General features: G+C 42.2%; 1 protein-coding gene across 4 annotated transcripts in view; it reads right to left on the bottom strand.

The window, feature by feature from the left end:
* Positions 1 to 17285, bottom strand: part of CDC14A (cell division cycle 14A) — a 436445-nt gene that overhangs the window by 55674 nt on the left and 363486 nt on the right. For all 4 annotated transcript variants that reach the window (XM_078644521.1, XM_078644501.1, XM_078644511.1 and 1 more), the window contains one exon: positions 13431 to 13546. In XM_078644521.1, coding sequence (XP_078500647.1) covers positions 13431 to 13546 — 116 coding nt within the window. The remainder of the gene's footprint in view (positions 1 to 13430; positions 13547 to 17285) is intronic.

The following is a 17285-nucleotide window of genomic DNA, read 5'->3' as shown; positions in this document are numbered from 1 at the left end:
CATCAAGTCCTAAGGAGGGAGGGGGGGGGGCGTGGCTTGCGCGCCGCTGAAGTATGGCGGGTCGCGCTTGAGCTCCGCAGCGAGGGTGTCCCGTCGGACTGTTTTCTCCGCTTCCTGACTGCCCCTGTGTGCCGAAACGGCAGCCTTCTACAGCCGATTATGCTGGGAGCTGATTGACGGCATTTTCGGAGCTTCCTGACATCAGAGGCATGATTTCTTTGCTGAGCGCCTGTGACGCCTGTTCCTCTCACGGACGGCCGCCATTTTCGCGCTTCTGACGCAGCTGGCATTTTTCTCCTCAGAAGTGCCGCTTTGGATACATTATTGCCGGTTGTGGTGGCTGTTCAGGACATTTCTTCTAGGATGTCTCCAGTTGGTAACATTTAATTCTTTTTCCTGATCTTTTCTTGCTGCTTGGCTGGATACTAAGGTTGCTCCTGCGCTGTCGCTTTTTCTTCAGTGCTGCTATCCCTGGCTGGTGTGGAGCTCTTTCTTACATATCATTGCTGTGCCCTCCTGCTCTGTTTGTGGTTCTGGCATTACTGTGGTGTCTGCCTGCCTTGCATATAAGTCCGCCGCTAGTATTTACTTAACGCCCAGTGCGCTCAGTGTGCTGTCTTTCTTTTTTTTTTTGGGGCACAGACTGCGCAGTTTTTGTTATTCTCCTCAAGTGGCTGCGCATTTTTTTCTTGGTGGCTGCTCCTACATGGGTGCAAATATGGGTCGTTCCTCGACCAACAAGGATTCAAAGGATGCTGGCACATCGCTTCAGAGGATTAAGGCAGTGTCCCCTACGCCTGAGTCGGTTCAGTCAGATACTAACTCCACTCTGGACACAATATTAATGCGCCTTAATGAAGTGCATGATATTGCGCAGTCAACTAAAACTAATACGGATTTACTGCAAGTGGAGGTGTCTGCTATTAGATCTGACTTCAAAGCCCTCTCTCTTCGGGTATCTGCTACGGAATCACGAATCAGCTGTGCAGAGGATGGTATGCAGAAACAATCCAGATCCCTCAGCCACTTGGAGCGTTCAATGGCGGCATTGCGAAGAGATCTCACTGAGCAGGAAGACCGTAACCGTAGATCTAACCTACGCATTTTTGGTCTGCCGGAAGATACAGAGAAATCATCTTCGTCTATGATCGACTTCTTATCTCATTGGCTTCCGGACACCTTACAAATCTCATTCCTGAGAGACTTTGAGATAGAAAGAGCACATCGTGTTCCAACGTTTCGATCTAAATCAGCAACCCAGCCAAGAGCAATAATTTTCAAGCCGTTGCGACATCAACATACTGAACAGATTCTTTCTCATATGCGGAAAGTGAAACAGGTCGTCTGGGAAGGTCATCGAATTTCCATTTCTCAGGACTTTGCCAGAGACACGGTTATAAGAAGAAAGGGCTTCCTTAATCTTCGGAAACGTCTTTCTGAGATGAACATTCCCTTTTCGTTTTCTGGTCCGTCGAAGTTTCGCATTACTTACAAAGGGCGTTCCAGACTTTTCGATGAACCGGCTGACTTAGCTACATTCCTGGACAACCAATTGGAGATCGAGATGGAGATTCAAAGAGCGACATCGCATGTTCCTGGTGCCTCGGGCACTTGAAATGTCTCCTTCTGTCTTCTTGGTGATGGTTTTCTATATGCCTGAGTTTTTCTCCTTGCTCCTCTTGAGCTTCTATTTATCTCTTGACTTCCACCTCTGTTGCTGAAGTTTCTCTGTTCTCCTTGTGTCCGCAAGGTCTTCATATCCCTCTTCCTTGGATCTAGGTTTCTTTCGATTTCCTTCTGTTCCTCTTTCACTTACTCCTCGTATTCCTTTTTCTATAGGTGTTCCGATCTTCTATTTTACTCCTCTTTCTCCTATTTTTCCTTTCTAGACTATCTTCTCTTTCCTACTCGTGTTGCTTACTCTATTTATATATGTCCGCCTCTCTTCTCTTTCTTCTGGTACTGCCCTTGTTGTCTCTCTTGTTTCTCTTTCCGTTCACTCTTCGTTTCAGGTCCACTTTTCTTTTCTTGATTTTTATCTATTCCTAATTGATATCTTGTTTTTTTTTCCTGTCATGTGTCATTTTCTATCTTCTGGACTTTTATTCTCATGTTTTCTCCTTTTCTTCTCCTATTTGCTTATATGTTCCTGAATTCTCAATTTCTGGTACTTACTGTTTAATTTATACAGTTATAGCTTGTTCATTAATTAAATCTTTATTTCTAGGATATACATGGTTATCTGCATGCATTCATATATTGTTCATGATTTACCACAGTGTTTTGTCTCTTTATTGAATCGTCTAGTTTTATTCCTTAGTATACTTATATTTCTTGTTATTGGAGTAATGACTCATTGAGACTGTAATGCTTTTTCATTGCACTATGATATTTTCTAATGTTACTCTGTTGCTCGTTGATACTTTTGCTTGTTCCCAGCTCTCATTTACATGCCATCAGCGTAGTATATTATTGGGGCTATTGTTATTCGTTATTTTTCCTCCTTGTACGGGTCCCTTGCTCACCTTTCCACGTTCTCCCTAGTATGAAGTTGGTCTTTTTTAGGCCTCCCCTCCTGCTTCTGCTTCTTCTCTCCCTTCTCTCTTTTCTTTTTTCTTCTCTTCTTTCTTTTTTTCTTCTTCGGATTCCCCACATGGTTTCTCCCACTTTGTTCCTTCTGTTTTCTGAGTGTTTTTTTGTCTCTGTGAGGATGATTGCTTCACTATTGTCCATGGCGTCTTTTCTCTATCTTTATGTACTTCCATGCCGGGTTTAAATGTATTATCCCTTAATGTTAAGGGATTGAATCATCCGGTGAAGAGGTCGAAGATTTTAGATTATTGTAAGTCTCTATCTTCTGATCTGGTCCTTTTTCAAGAGACCAAGGTCACTGCCAGAGAGGCAGTATTTCTGAAGAAAGAATGGGTTGCGGATGTTTGCTGTTCGGATGCCTTGGGCAAACGGAATGGGGTTGTTACTTTAATTTAAAAAAATTCTGGCTTATCTATAATCTCTTCTGATCATGACTCTGAGGGTCGTTGGTTGCTATCTAAACTGTCGGATGGGCATCATGATCTCTATGTGATGAATATCTATGCTCCTAACGTTGACGATCCGAATTTTTGGAAATCTGTTACCAAAAAATTGAATGACACCCCGCATTCTGGCAATCTGATTGTTGGCGGAGATTTCAATTTACCAATGGATCCTCTTTTAGATAGAAATTCTGCATTTCAGTTTCGGCCCCCTAAATCCCACAAACAAATGCTTAACATGTGCTCCTTTACTCACCTTCAAGATATATGGCGTCTTCACAATCCCACTGGTAGTGACTTCTCTTTCTTTTCTTCGCCTCATTCTTCCTTTTCGCGTATTGATTATCTCCTTGTTCATTCTTCTCTTGTTTCATCTGCCTTTTCTCCGCTTATACACCCTATTTTGATTTCTGATCACGCTGCGGTTACTTTTACGTTATCATCCTTTGCCCCTAAATCACATGCTCGTTCCTGGAGATTGAATACCGAAGGTTTGCACGATGTATCTCAGGTTCATGAATTTTCTAAGGCTATAGACACTTTTTTCCATGAGAATGAAGGCTCTGTTTCTTCCCCAATCGTCCTCTGGGATTCGTTTAAATGCACTTTCCGTGGTCAAGTTATTAATTGTATGTCAAAAAGGAATTCTGCTATTAAAAAAGAGCTCACAGATTTATCCTCTGAAATCAAAACTCTGGAAGCCACTTTTAGACATTCTAAGGATTTATCTTGTCTACAGCTAATAAAACAACTAAAATACAAATATAATACTATTGTTACTAAAAGAGCCCATATTGGAGTACAAGCGCAGAAATCCAAAACTTTATTGTTAAAAAATCGAGCTGGGAAAATTCTGGCGGCTACACTGAAATTCCAAGATTGCTCCTTTAAGTCCTCGCACATTTCTTCTATTACTGACCACTCGGGATCTAAAAAATTCCAAACTGATGAAATACTTGAAGTCTTTCGTGATTTTTATAACAAATTATATACTCCTTCTAATCAATCCTCTTTTGATCATTGTCGGGACTTCTTAAAATCGGTTCCGGTTCAGTCGGTCTCTGAGGATGATCGCATTTTATTAAATAGACCAATCTCCCCTGAGGAAATTTTTGCCGCGATTAAAGCTACTCGCTCTGGTAAGGCTCCAGGCCCTGATGGTTATCCTATTTTATAAAACTTTTCTCCCTACACTTGTTCCCAAATTACAATCTGTGTTTGATTCTTTTCTTAAAGATGGGTCTGTTTCTGGTACTGCTGCGGAAGCAACTATAGTAGTGATCCCAAAAGAAGGGAAAGACCATTTAGATCCCAAAAACTTCCGTCCTATTTCTCTTCTTAATATGGAAGCTAAGATCTTTGCTAAAATCCTGGCCAAAAGATTGGAAGTCCTTATCCCTCATCTTGTTCATCCTTCCCAAACCGGTTTTGTAAAAGGTCGTCTTGTGCGAGACAATATACGCACATTTTGTCATATTCTTGGTGCAGCTAAGCGATCTCGACTCCCTGCCGCAGCCTTGGCCCTTGACGCGGAAAAGGCCTTCGACAAGGTCTCTTGGCCTTTTCTTCGAGCGGTTTTATGCGCTCATAACCTTGGGGACTCTTTCATTAACATGGTAATGTCCTTATATTCCCAACCTAGAGCTAACATTAGAGTTAATGGGGCTACATCGTCATTTTTTAATCTTCATCAGGGCACTCGACAGGGTTGTCCTTTATCTCCACTTTTATTCTTATTATCTATTGATCCTCTTCTTCGACTAATTGACTTACACCCAGATATTAAAGGTTTTTCATTCAGATCTCATTGTATTAAAACTGCTGCTTACGCAGATGTTCTTATTTTTTCCGATAATATACCCCTAGCAATACCTGCTATTTCAAATATCATTTCCCTCTTCTCATCGGTTTCAGGTTATACCCTAAATAGAGATAAGACGGAAATGTTCCCTCTCAATGCCTACTGTTTCCCTTCGCATATGGGTTCTGCGGGCTTTAAGTGGCAGTCTACACATCTGAAATACTTAGGGATTTACTTTTGCTCTACCCTTTATGCCACTACTGCCTATAATGAATCCCAGACTCTCCTTAAAGTGCGTCGTCTTTTGGACACATGGTCTCCGAAACATATTTCCTGGTGGGGTCGCCTCCAGACTCTCAAAATGATGATCACCCCTATTGTAAATTTTGTTTCATCCATGCTTCCGGTTAAGTTATCAGATTCCTTCTTTCGCGAAATTGATGTTTTGACGTCTAAATTTCTATGGAACGACAAACGTGCTAGAATTGCATACAAATTTTTACGCCGGCCTTGCGATATGGGAGGGTGCAATTTTCCTGACTGGGACAAATACCAAACTGCCTTTTTGGCCTCTCAAGGTGCCTTGTGGTTCTCTCCTCCATCTCCTCATGTTCCTTCTTGGCTGCTAATAGAACAGGAATTAGCATCTCCTTTGCCTCTTGCCTCTTTTTGCACCACATCTAATTTGCATATCCTGTTTTCTCGTGCTATAATTATAGATACAATTGCGGCGGTCAGGAAAATAGATAAGAAAATGGCAATTCCTTTACATAAAACTAGGTGGACGTCTATTTGGCGGAACTCTAAATTTAAACTCGACATTACTCCCGTCCGCATGTCATACTGGGCAGCTAAAGGGATCTCTCTTGTTAATCACCTTTATGGCGCTTCTGATGAGCCATTACCTTTTTCCACCCTGGCTACGAAACACTCTTAACAAATCTTGATTTTTATACTTTTCTCAAAATTAAAGTGGCCCTTGCTAAGGTACGTCTTCATCCTACCTCTTCTACTGTTTCACTTTTTCATATATGGATTAAATCTGGTCACGTTGCCTCCAAGATTTATAAATTTTTATCATCTGCTTCACTACCCGCACAGACGGTTGCTCAGCAAAAATGGTTACATCATTTTCCTCCTGACATTACGGATCATATTTCCTCAGATACTTGGCAACTGATTGGTAAACTCTCTCTTCGCAATAAAATTGCTCCATCTTTGATGCAGTCTAAATTTTTCTCTCTCAATCTCCTTCACTGGACGCCCGTGCGTCTACATTCGCTCAATCTTAAAGACGACAATTTATGTTGGAGCTGTGGATTGTTGCCGGGCGATTTTCAACATGTTTTTTGGCTGTTCCCTGCTTCAGCCTTTTTGGAGCCTCATCCATAAACATCTCTCTCTTATCTTTGGTATTGAGTTCCAACTCTCTTTCCCTTTAATATTATTGGGACCACTTGCTGCCCCTACTCCTCTCCCCTTGACTCCCATGGAAATACAATTGATGGATCTTCTTTTGACTGTTGCGGTGAAAATTATACTTATGGAGTGGAAATCCTTTTCTTCGATTTCCTATCATACATGGTGGGCGTGGGTTTCCTTTTTGCGCAGCGCTCACGTTTCAATTGATCATGCTCATCTCTCTCCTTCTATCTCTAGTGGGGTTTGGAAAGCTTTGGATGATTATATGGATCGGTCATCAAAAGGGTTGGTTGCTCAGTATCCTTTTTGATTTGTCTGTCTCCGTGGTGTTATATGAGTTTATCTGATGGGTTACTCCTGTGGGAATCCTCCTTCTTCCTTCTTCTCTTTTCTTCCTCTATCCTTTTTCATCTTTCCTAGTGCTCTGTCTTTCTTTCTTCTTTCTTTTTCTGCTATTTCCTCCCCTATCTCTATTTCAAAATTTGATAGTGATACTTTTATTTACTGCTTTGATGATAAGTTTTACCTACTCAGTTTCTGTATTATATACTACGTTGCCTTTACTTTTTTATACGCTTATTTTGTTTACATCTTATTTTTTAGCCCCTGACTGAGTATTTATCTTGATTCAATTGTATCACTTTTGTTGTATTTTGTTCCTTATTTTCTTTGACACTTCTTTATAAATAAAATACTTTGAAATCAAAAAAAAGTCCTAAGGAGGGAGGTAAAGAGCTCCAGAGGGCTGGACTTGAACATGAAAGGTTCTTCCATCGAATCCTTGTTGAACAAATAATATAATACATTTGGGGAGGTTGGTTGCAAGGGCCTTTGAGGCTGGTAGGTATGATGGGGCGTCATAATTGCCTCAACTGCGGATTAAGCATGGTGTAATAAATTGTAATATCTCCTAGGTAGGGAGCCAATGACTGCAGGTTTGCTTTGGAGTCGAGCAGCAACATCCAGATCTCTTTATGGTTTAGTGAGACATTTCTTTAGGAGGACAGCGCAAAGGCTATTATATCAGTAATACAATTAGACTAAAGCAATTCTTTGGAGGGCATAAAAAAGGTAGTATTACACACAAAAAAACATAAGATGAAAATAACAATAACCACATTTTGGGGACATTTTCTGAAAAGGTGATGTGCATACAGCACTAAAGAGGCACATATTGGAATAGTAAAAGAATGAAGACAGTTGCCATTAGCTTAGACCCACAAGAGATGGGGTAACCAGTGCAGGAAACATTGTGCTTACAAAGGAGAACTTATAAGAAAAGGAAATCGAGCACAATACAGTGTCCAAGTTCACATGGCCTCAAGAGACCAGAAAAGGTGCCCAGAGGTGAAACAAATGGCTCAAACACCATGTTAGCAAAACTTCAAATCTAATTTTATAAGCAGTTAAAAAAATACGGTCACTGCTAATTATTCCAAACAGTATTTCAGAAAATACAAAAAAATACTTCCCTGTCTTTAAAAACGTGAATAAAGATTAACATTTCTATTTGATCATAATACTATCCAATTTCTTTTTCAAATATGGATAGTAAGGATTCATCTGAAACCGGATGCGTTCCCCTGTAGACTACGATAAACAAAATGGATTTATTCAGCCCTACCTGCAAAGAGAATATTAACTCTTAATCTGATAACACCATAAATGATCAGGGGCTGCCATTCACAATTGTCCGTCGCCCCTACTTGAAGCACTGAAGGCACCCACATATTTTATGGATCTTTGTTCAATTTATATACATGGCCCTTTATTAGGTCGAGCCTGGGCAGTAGTGATGTATGGCTTTAAAGCCCCACCTACTCTCCACCCATATTTGTAACTGAATTGTGTAATTGTCCTTCGTAAACGCTAGCTTCCGAGTCGTTATTAGGCTCGTCAGTCTCTCCTTGGTAACGCCGTGTCTGCATTTGTTACCACTCATAACGACTGGACCTTTTAATGGTCTGCTTTGTAAGTCGGTGAGCACTATTTTATTTAATGCTCTTCCCCTATTCCACCGACTATCTCGCAGCACGCGCCCCACTTTTATTTTGATTTTTACTAATGGCGGTACGCTTTAACTATAGCTCCCACCTTTTTTTATTCATTTATTTTAGCAGTGCTGTCCGCATTTAGCCCAATAAAACAATCTGTTTGTCAACTAGACTAACAGATGCTTTTTTTGGTAAAAGCGCCCATGCCGCGGTTTCACTTTAATGTCGGGCGCGACCCTTTCTTTAAACGCGGTTTGTTTAAAGAAAGGTGCGTGGCCTCTATGAATGTGAAAGCGCTGCATGGGCGCTAGTAAAAAAATATATATATATTGGCAATGCAATAGTTTTTAAGCTATTGCATTGCCAATAGCTTACACGCTTATTAATGCGAGACGTATTGCATTGCAAATGCTTGTTTTATTTGTAAAATTGCTCTGGTCAATCGTATTTGTAGTGATGGAAAATCGCTTTCACGTTTTACCCTCTGATAACATTATGATTGTTTCAGATCTGCCTACCACTTATTGTTCAGGGTGTTGAGCAGACAGTAAACTTGTTGTACATTGCAGTGGGGACATCTCAGGGGCAACACTACTTTATAAACCACCGCCGAGTTAGGCAGTCAACTTCGAGCAACTCCAGGGAATGAGCAGACAAATGTAAATAAATGGGATAAACATCTACTGTGGGTGACTAGGAACATTACTTTCATTAAGATTCTAAAATTTTACCTTTTTAGGGCCACTTTCATATATACTTAAAAACAACTGCACTGAGCTCTACTTTTATTTGATAAGAAAGAGTGTTGATATACAAGTGGCTCAGACTCTTGTCCAGTGAGATGGGCTCACAGTTCCTGATTTCACTTGGAACCATTAGGTCTCCAAGGCGAAAAGGATTCCTCAGATAATGAATTCTAACTAGGATGGTCTAATTCAGGCTCAATTCCTGTATTGCATTGGGGTTAGGAAAAAAATCTGTTTAACCGCATGCGCGCTGCGGCTATTTTCGTGCTGCTCGTCATCAGCGTGCGAGCGGCGTAACTGATGACGAGCTGAGCTCGTCATCAGCGCCGAAGGGGTTAAGGTTTACCTATCTTTAGTTTTTCAAAAAAAGAAATCTTGAAAATATATTACAATAGCTGATGGCTCGATGGCTGTTGGGTAGTTCCGAGCCCCCTCACTTATAAATTCAGCCCTACTTGGACCTCCCTTTGAGTAAACTTAAATATAGGTCACATGTGGCAGGCTCAGGCTAAGCATTGTGTGAACTGAATTATTAAATGTAATGGGGGGCTAAACCAAAGCAACTGCATGCACGCCGTGAGGGCAACGGCCATACCACTCACCTAACTCCGCCGTGAGGGCAACGGCACGGGTGGTTACCGCATCTCGGTGCACACGCCGGATCCAGCAGCAGCTGAGGGAGAACTACAGCTCCCAGCTGCCCCGGCGCAACAGGGTCACCGCGGACGCGCCCGGAGGCGCTAGAAAACACCGGAGCGCCGAGCGCTCGTTGGGGGGCTAAACCAAAGCAACTGCATGCACGCCGTGAGGGCAACGGCCATACCACTCACCTAACTCCGCCGTGAGGGCAACGGCATGGGTGGTTACCGCATCTCGGTGCACACGCCGGATCCAGCAGCAGCTGAGGGAGAACTACAGCTCCCAGCTGCCCCGGCGCAACAGGGTCACCGCGGACGCGCCCGGAGGCGCTGGAAAACACCGGAGCGCCGAGCGCTCGTTGGGGGGCTAAACCAAAGCAACTGCATGCACGCCGTGAGGGCAACGGCCATACCACTCACCTAACTCTGCCGTGAGGGCAACGGCACGGGTGGTTACCGCATCTCGGTGCACACGCCGGATCCAGCAGCAGCTGAGGGAGAACTACACCTCCCAGCTCCCCGGCGCAACAGGGTCACCGCGGACGCGCCCGGAGGCGCTAGAAAACACCGGAGCGCCGAGCGCTCGTTGGGGGGCTAAACCAAAGCAACTGCATGCACGCCGTGAGGGCAACGGCCATACCACTCACCTAACTCCGCCGTGAGGGCAACGGCACGGGTGGTTACCGCATCTCGGTGCACACGCCGGATCCAGCAGCAGCTGAGGAAGAACTACAGCTCCCAGCTGCCCCGGCGCAACAGGGTCACCGCGGACGCGCCCGGAGGCGCTAGAAAACACCGGAACGCCTCTCGCCCCGCGAGTCGCTCGCGGGAGCTCGCCGGGAGAAGCCCGGGACAAGGGCGGGCCCTCTACGGCCCTCATCGGACCGAGGAGGACGGGGACGGGCCGCCCCCATTGTTAGTCCAGAGGTAATTATCCACCTTGTACTTACTTCAACAATGCCGAAGCCCAAAACAAGGAATATGCCCGATAAAATCCCGTATGACATATTTGCACATTCTCCTTGTAGTTTTCCATGGCTGGAGGACTTAAATAGCCTGTGTAAGGTTAAGTACGTTCCAGCAGTACTTTCCCCCACGTTAAAATGCCGCAGCTTATCACCACGTCCAAGGGAGCTGGAATCTTTTCCTGATACTCAACAAACACCTCCCAGGGCTACACCTGCCAAAAGGAAGTTCGATGGGGACAAAGTGAATGGGAGTCTTCCTAAAATACCCAAACTTGATAAACCTTCTTTAAGCCCTATACCATCTTTAATTAACTCATCCTTTATTTTGCCACCTGTTGCTAACCTGGACGACTCACCACCATCCTCCCATCAGGCTTTCCTGACTATGATTGAGCACCTGATCACATCTTTAATACACCCCTTGATGGACAAAATCACTACGTTGGGGGAGAAGCTGACGGGGTTGGAGAACTCTGTTGAATGTCTCCTGAACCACTCAACCCATGCTGCAACAACCCAATGCCCGCCGATAACTGCTCCTTTAAACCCATCAAATCTGATCACACCTTATGAAGCGGTGCCTATTCAATTGCCAACTCCAACCTCCTTGTTGCCTATTAATCCTAAAGCCCCACCGAAATTGTCAACAGCACGTCTGATTCCATTTCAACATGTGCGTACCTCCCATATTCATCTGCCTCCAGAAGCTGCCCCTTTTGTAATTGTTCTTTCGGGAGTTCCCGAACTAGTGAAAGGTAAAGCTGAGAGACAACATGAACTCATGAACAAGGTCAAGTTCTGGCTGTCCAAAAACAGACCCTTGCCCTACCCTCTTGATGGCCGAATAATAAGTGTCCGGAGGGTGGGCTGGCTTGGACCCCTTAAAAAAGACATCTTGGGCGATTTGATCTTAATACGATTTAGGAGCAGACACATTGTGCCATACATGCAGACATGGCTATCTCAAAATGGCGATGGACTTATTTCTACTTGGAATCTACATGATTTCTATCCTAACACGTCCTACATGCTTTCCCCTAGTCCCCGGGGCATTGACTACAATCTAGTGGGCAAAGGACCCCATTTAAGTAATGGCAGTAGTTTTTCAATGGCTTTTAATTGTCCCAAACCGTCGTATAACAACTTTATGTATTGTAAATACTAGATCTTTTAGAACACTGTTACTTACGACGTTGCCTAAAGGTTTGTGTAAAGCATGCTTAACCTTTAACTGTGCAATTTAAAGCCATATTCCGCACAAGCACTTTCCTAGAAGTTATTTTTAATGTTCATAGAAGTATGGGATGCCCTTGATTTACTTGTACTCTTAATGATTATTGATCTCCTTTGCATTTTTGATAATGGAAATATATGACTAATATGCAATTCTTATACATCTATTGCATCTAGTGTACTTGTAATTTTAAATATGCTGAATTGTATTTTAAAAACTGTGCTTTTATGGATTTTTTTGAAATCCGAATAAAGATTTAAAAAAAAAAATAATAATAATAATGTAACCACATAATTACTTTTCCAGACCTTTACTTTTAATAGGAACCAGATTGTTACATTTACTCAAAATAGATTGGCATATCAGGGCACTTTCCAAAATAATTCAGAGTTGATTTCACCCCTGCTGCAATTTGAAAAGAAATTGATACTATGTGGATATGCGAGACAACACACCCAATGACTGACTAAGCTAGTTGAAAATGCTGGGGAACAAAGATATTCCAAATACAAATGTGGTCAACTCTTTTCTACATTAATAGAGGTTTCAAAGCTGTCAATCTACAGGTCTTTAATGGTTTTAAGCTACTTGCCAGCGGTACTGAACTCACTGAAAATGTTCACCTGTAAGAGACTTGTCTATGTGCGTGCACTTGGGGATAAAATTGATGTATCAGGACTAGTGTTCACGAACAGTTCAGTGACAGAACCATTGTAGAGTTATTGATGACTAAAATCATTAGCAATCATTATTTTCTGTTATAATCATACGACTACTCAGCAGTCAGCTGATGTCTTTCCTGTTTGACTGCATGGCAGTTGAGACTTAACAGGGCAATAGTGACCTCATCAGATAGCACCAATGGATGATCATAAAATACAAAAACAGATTTTTTGCTATACTTTTAAATAAATATTTTCAGGGGTGGATAAAACAAAAAAAATCTATTTTGTAAAAAAGGCCTCTTGGACTTACATATAATAGTCTCATCTCAATCTAACTGGATATTATCTGCGTTTTTATTGTTAGATTTTGTACTGTGTTAGGATACAAATAAGCGTACTTAAAGTAGGTATGAATGGAGAAACGCAGACTGAAGTTCCAAACATTATTAGAGATTAATAGACGTTTTAAGAAGAATTTTGTTTTAGTATAATTTCATACTGGTTCTCTTTTGATTTGCATATAAATGGGGAGACAGTAATGCATTGTAAAACGTGACAAAAGAGAATTTGAGAAAATCCACAGACATGCTTTGTGGTTCATGGCTGTGTTCCATTTTCTGCATCTCAATATATGGTAGTGCAAATGTTGCAACAGATATTAAGAAGAAAATAACAAAAGTAGATAATTCCGAACTTCCTATATTATGACGACTGGCAGATAGGCAAATACGATACAATACAATATATATAACTATATTTAACATTTTATTTTACCTAGAAGAACAATTCTGCTACTTCTGCTACACTCTTGCAAATAAACCTTTAAGTCCTCTAAATCGGATTATCTTCATAATGTTAAAATAAAAGTTCATGCAATTCTATAACATAATGCTGAGAAGAAAAACAATATAAAATCAGATGTATTACCTTAGCGCCCCAGTTGTAGCAGACCTTGGCTGCCTTCGGCCTTTTAAGGCACGCAGTTTGTCTCCTTGTGTCATACCATTCCTCGACTCCAACCCGCCATCATCTTCACAATCATTCTATAAGGAACATTTATAGGAGACGTACATCAATCTATAGTGCTGTTCGCCAATGACATCCCAAGGTTCATTACATTTCTACATTGAGCTGAGCAACCAATCAAATGTATCACAATTGAAGGCCAAGGACTACCAAGTTTTAATTTGCTTACATGAAACATTTGAGATGTAAATCATTAAAATCATTTATACATTTAGATAGAAGTAAATACGATTCCACCTTACATTTTATATTCACAGTCCATTTTCTCCCCCTAAAACACATAAACAAGGTCATATGTAAGTATATCACATCAAACGATGTGTAGGAAGGAAATTATAACAGCAATTAAAACAAAACAAAACTTGATTGAGACTTTGATGAAATTATTAGTCAAGTATTAAAAAAAACTATCATCCCAAATCTGGGGAGCGAAGTTCATTCAGGTAGTTTATACATAAATATATATATATATGCAGGTCTGTACACCTTATCAGGAGTGAGTAAGAGAGTATTTAGAAAATCAGCTCTTCAGTCTTCTTAAACAAGGAGAGGAAGAGAATGTGGTTTTGGTGGCCGTCTGGCACCGACATTAGCGCTTCTTAGCAGCAGACTGCCTTACAGATAGGAGCAAGTGGATTTTTCTAAAACAGAACTTCTGGCCGGTTATCTCTTAAGTGCCATCATCTAAGGCAGTGCTCCTGTTGCAAAGCCATCCTGTGCTCTGGGCACCCCCCAACTTCTTGCTGAATGGTTCTGGTGGTAACTGACTGTGACTGACCGTGGGCTCTGCCTAACCAGGGACAGGTCCAGTGCTATGCTGAGACACATTATGATACAGTTAAAACACCTACATACACTAGGGTACACAATGGTATGGTGGGGTGGGGTACCCCTGTGATTGGCATGACCTCCCCTATCGGCCCCTAGTATAAAATAGGGCAGGGGGATTGAAACTACCTAGAAGTCCCCAGTACCCTTAGGTATGGCAGTTTAAAAACAGCCCTGGGTGCCAGGACTGCTTTTAAAAAGTAATTTGTGCCCAAACTCGACTTTGGTGTTTGGGGCACTTAAAAATGGATAACCTACAATGTTTTGGCATATTAGGGACCCCAGGGTCTCCCCTAAGTATCCCAGAGGTGGGGGTTCAGTTATTTATAAGGTACACCCTTATAAAACGAGTTTTTATATGCCTAGGTTAAGTGAAATTTCACATTTCACTCCCCACATTGTGGTAAAGTGCTGCTCAAATTCTACTTTGATGCTAGGAGTACTGTAGAGGGAGAATCTGCAATATTTCTACAGGTTCAGAACCCCTAAAGTCTCCCCTAGTTGCACATGGGGTGGGGTTCCTGTAGATAGAAGGCAAGTACTTATAAAATATGTTTTTGTAAGTCCTGGTGCTGGAAAAATGGCCCAAGTCATTTTTCCCATTGCAAATCCCCTGTTACATATGGTAACATGGTATAAAGTTAATGATTAGTAACTATTGATAGGAGATGGATAGAAATCCCATTCAAAGACTTCCTAGAATGGTATTAATAAATCCAACAATATCATATTGTTGAATTTCTCCTAAAGTGTACATACAAGAAGTTATAAGACTTTCTTGTTTGTAGGTCCAAATTCAGCCTTCCAGTGGTCTCCCTGATTGGTCAGAGTTAAGTGGATTAGCCAGGCTGCCTTGAAGAGGTGATAAAGAGCCCATGGGGTTAACCAGCTCTGCTGGCAGGGCAGTGTGCTGTTCCATAAGAATGCCAGGCCAGGGGGAGCAGTCGTAAACTATGCTAGGGGAGAGCAGAGACCATTGTCATTTACAGTTCTGAACTTCCCACCTTAGGCAGATGGTAGGATTAAGGAAGGCATGAGCAGATGCAGGAGAGAGAGTAAGTAAATTAGTCATCCTAGGGGTGTGTTTAGCCACCTCTTACCTCCTTGCTGGAAAGTCCGCCATTATGTATTTGGAAGATTTGATGCACCCTGGGACAAAATAATGCCACACTCTACAGGATGTGATCATAACTTTGAGGAGTTACCCTGCTCCCTTTGGTCGGAAGTGACCTCCTGCATGACCCAGAGAACTTGGAATAAGTATGTGAGAGGGGCAAAGCACTCCAGATCTGCTGCTTGAAACTTACTGAAGCAAGAAGTGCCCTGTTGAGACGTTTTGCTGTGCAGAGATTTCTAAGGCCTGACGTCTGAAGACTGCACCACCTGAAACTACAGCCCTGTGGATTATCTTACTGAAAAAGAACTAAAGAGTGGACTCCCTAAAAGCTACAGGTTAAAAGAGCTCATTTGGAACACCACCAACTAAATCTCCACATTGGAGAACTATCAGTGGATTTGTAAGGGTTTTGTATTAGTGTATTGTGGGAACTGAAGTCCTCCACTTTTAAGGACCATCTTGGAGCGTCCAGACCCTAGGAGTGAGTTTGAGACACTTTGGGACCCCTTGAGGAACTTCAGGAAGAAGTTCAAGAAGTTTGGAGAACTTTGGACCAACTTTGAAAAAAGCTCCATAGAGGCCAAGCCAACTAAGTTCATCCCGCTAAAAGCTCCATCGCTCCAACTTCCAGAAATTGACCGGGACTAGAGAAAATCTGAAGCTGGCGTACACTCACCGGATCCGGCTACATGAGGAGCATCGAGAGACCCAGCGAGAAAAAGCTCAGGAAAAGTTTCTACGTCCGTTCGTAGAAAATGTGACCTGGAGCAACCGCAAATGCTAAGCCGCCTGCCTTCCATCGCGTGTCGGCCTGAATTCCTGGGTTGCCCAGCTGAAGCGATCTTTAGAAATTTTCAAAATCCGCTCCAGGGAGGTTGACCGGGACCTCGTCACAAGTCAAGCCGGCGAACCCTCACCGAATCCAGACTGGTTGGGAGCTTCGAGGGGCCTCGAGGAGAAAAGCTCCAGAAACGTTTTCAAGTCCAGAGGTAGAAACTAAGACCGGGACCTGCCGCAATCTGTAGCCGCTCAGGGCCCCATCGCGCCCGGTCTCAAACTTTGACTTTGGCCCAGTCTATCGCGAGCAGGTATCACAATATGGTGCTATAATATTTTATTAGATATTTGAAAATTCATATCTCCGGTTCCCTACATTGGAATGTTGTGGTGTCATTTTAAAGATAAAAATATTTCCTATCTTTATGAATTGGTGTTGGATTTTTATTATGTGTTATTATGTGTTGTGTTGTGTCTTAATTATTTACTGAAATGGTGTTTTTAAATGCTTTACATGCCTGTCTTTGAAGTTAAGCCTGTCTGCTCTCAGCCACGTTACCAAGAGTTGAGCATAGGAATAATTTTCTAAGACCTATGCTGAGTCCTACCATGTGTTAGTGGCCTTATTGCCAGTGGCAGACCTACATTTGCCCCTACCAATAACCCACTTTCCAACAGCTCCCCAAACAAATTAGAACCATTACTCAATTTTTAGAACTACAAACTTTCACAACCCACCTGACCATGGTAATGAGGCAGGAGACTAAATCACTGTGTAGTAGAGCACTGTCATTTACAGACAGCGCATCTTCCAATGAAATGTCTGCTACATTTCCAAAGACATACAGTTTTACTGACAAAACTATATTTCACACAAATGTGTGGGACTCTAATTTAGTTGAATATTCATAATTTCTGCATCCTCAAGTAAACTGTCTTGATTTGATCCTATTAAAATCTTTGTCTTCATCACATTTCAGAATTACGAAAAAGCGCTCAATTTCTCCGTTCCGAACCGCTGAATGTGTACAGTT

Source organism: Lissotriton helveticus, chromosome 1_1 (genome assembly GCF_964261635.1).
Source record: "Lissotriton helveticus chromosome 1_1, aLisHel1.1, whole genome shotgun sequence".
In the NCBI taxonomy this organism is placed as follows: domain Eukaryota; kingdom Metazoa; phylum Chordata; class Amphibia; order Caudata; family Salamandridae; genus Lissotriton; species Lissotriton helveticus.
This window is presented reverse-complemented; position numbering and strand designations above follow the sequence as displayed.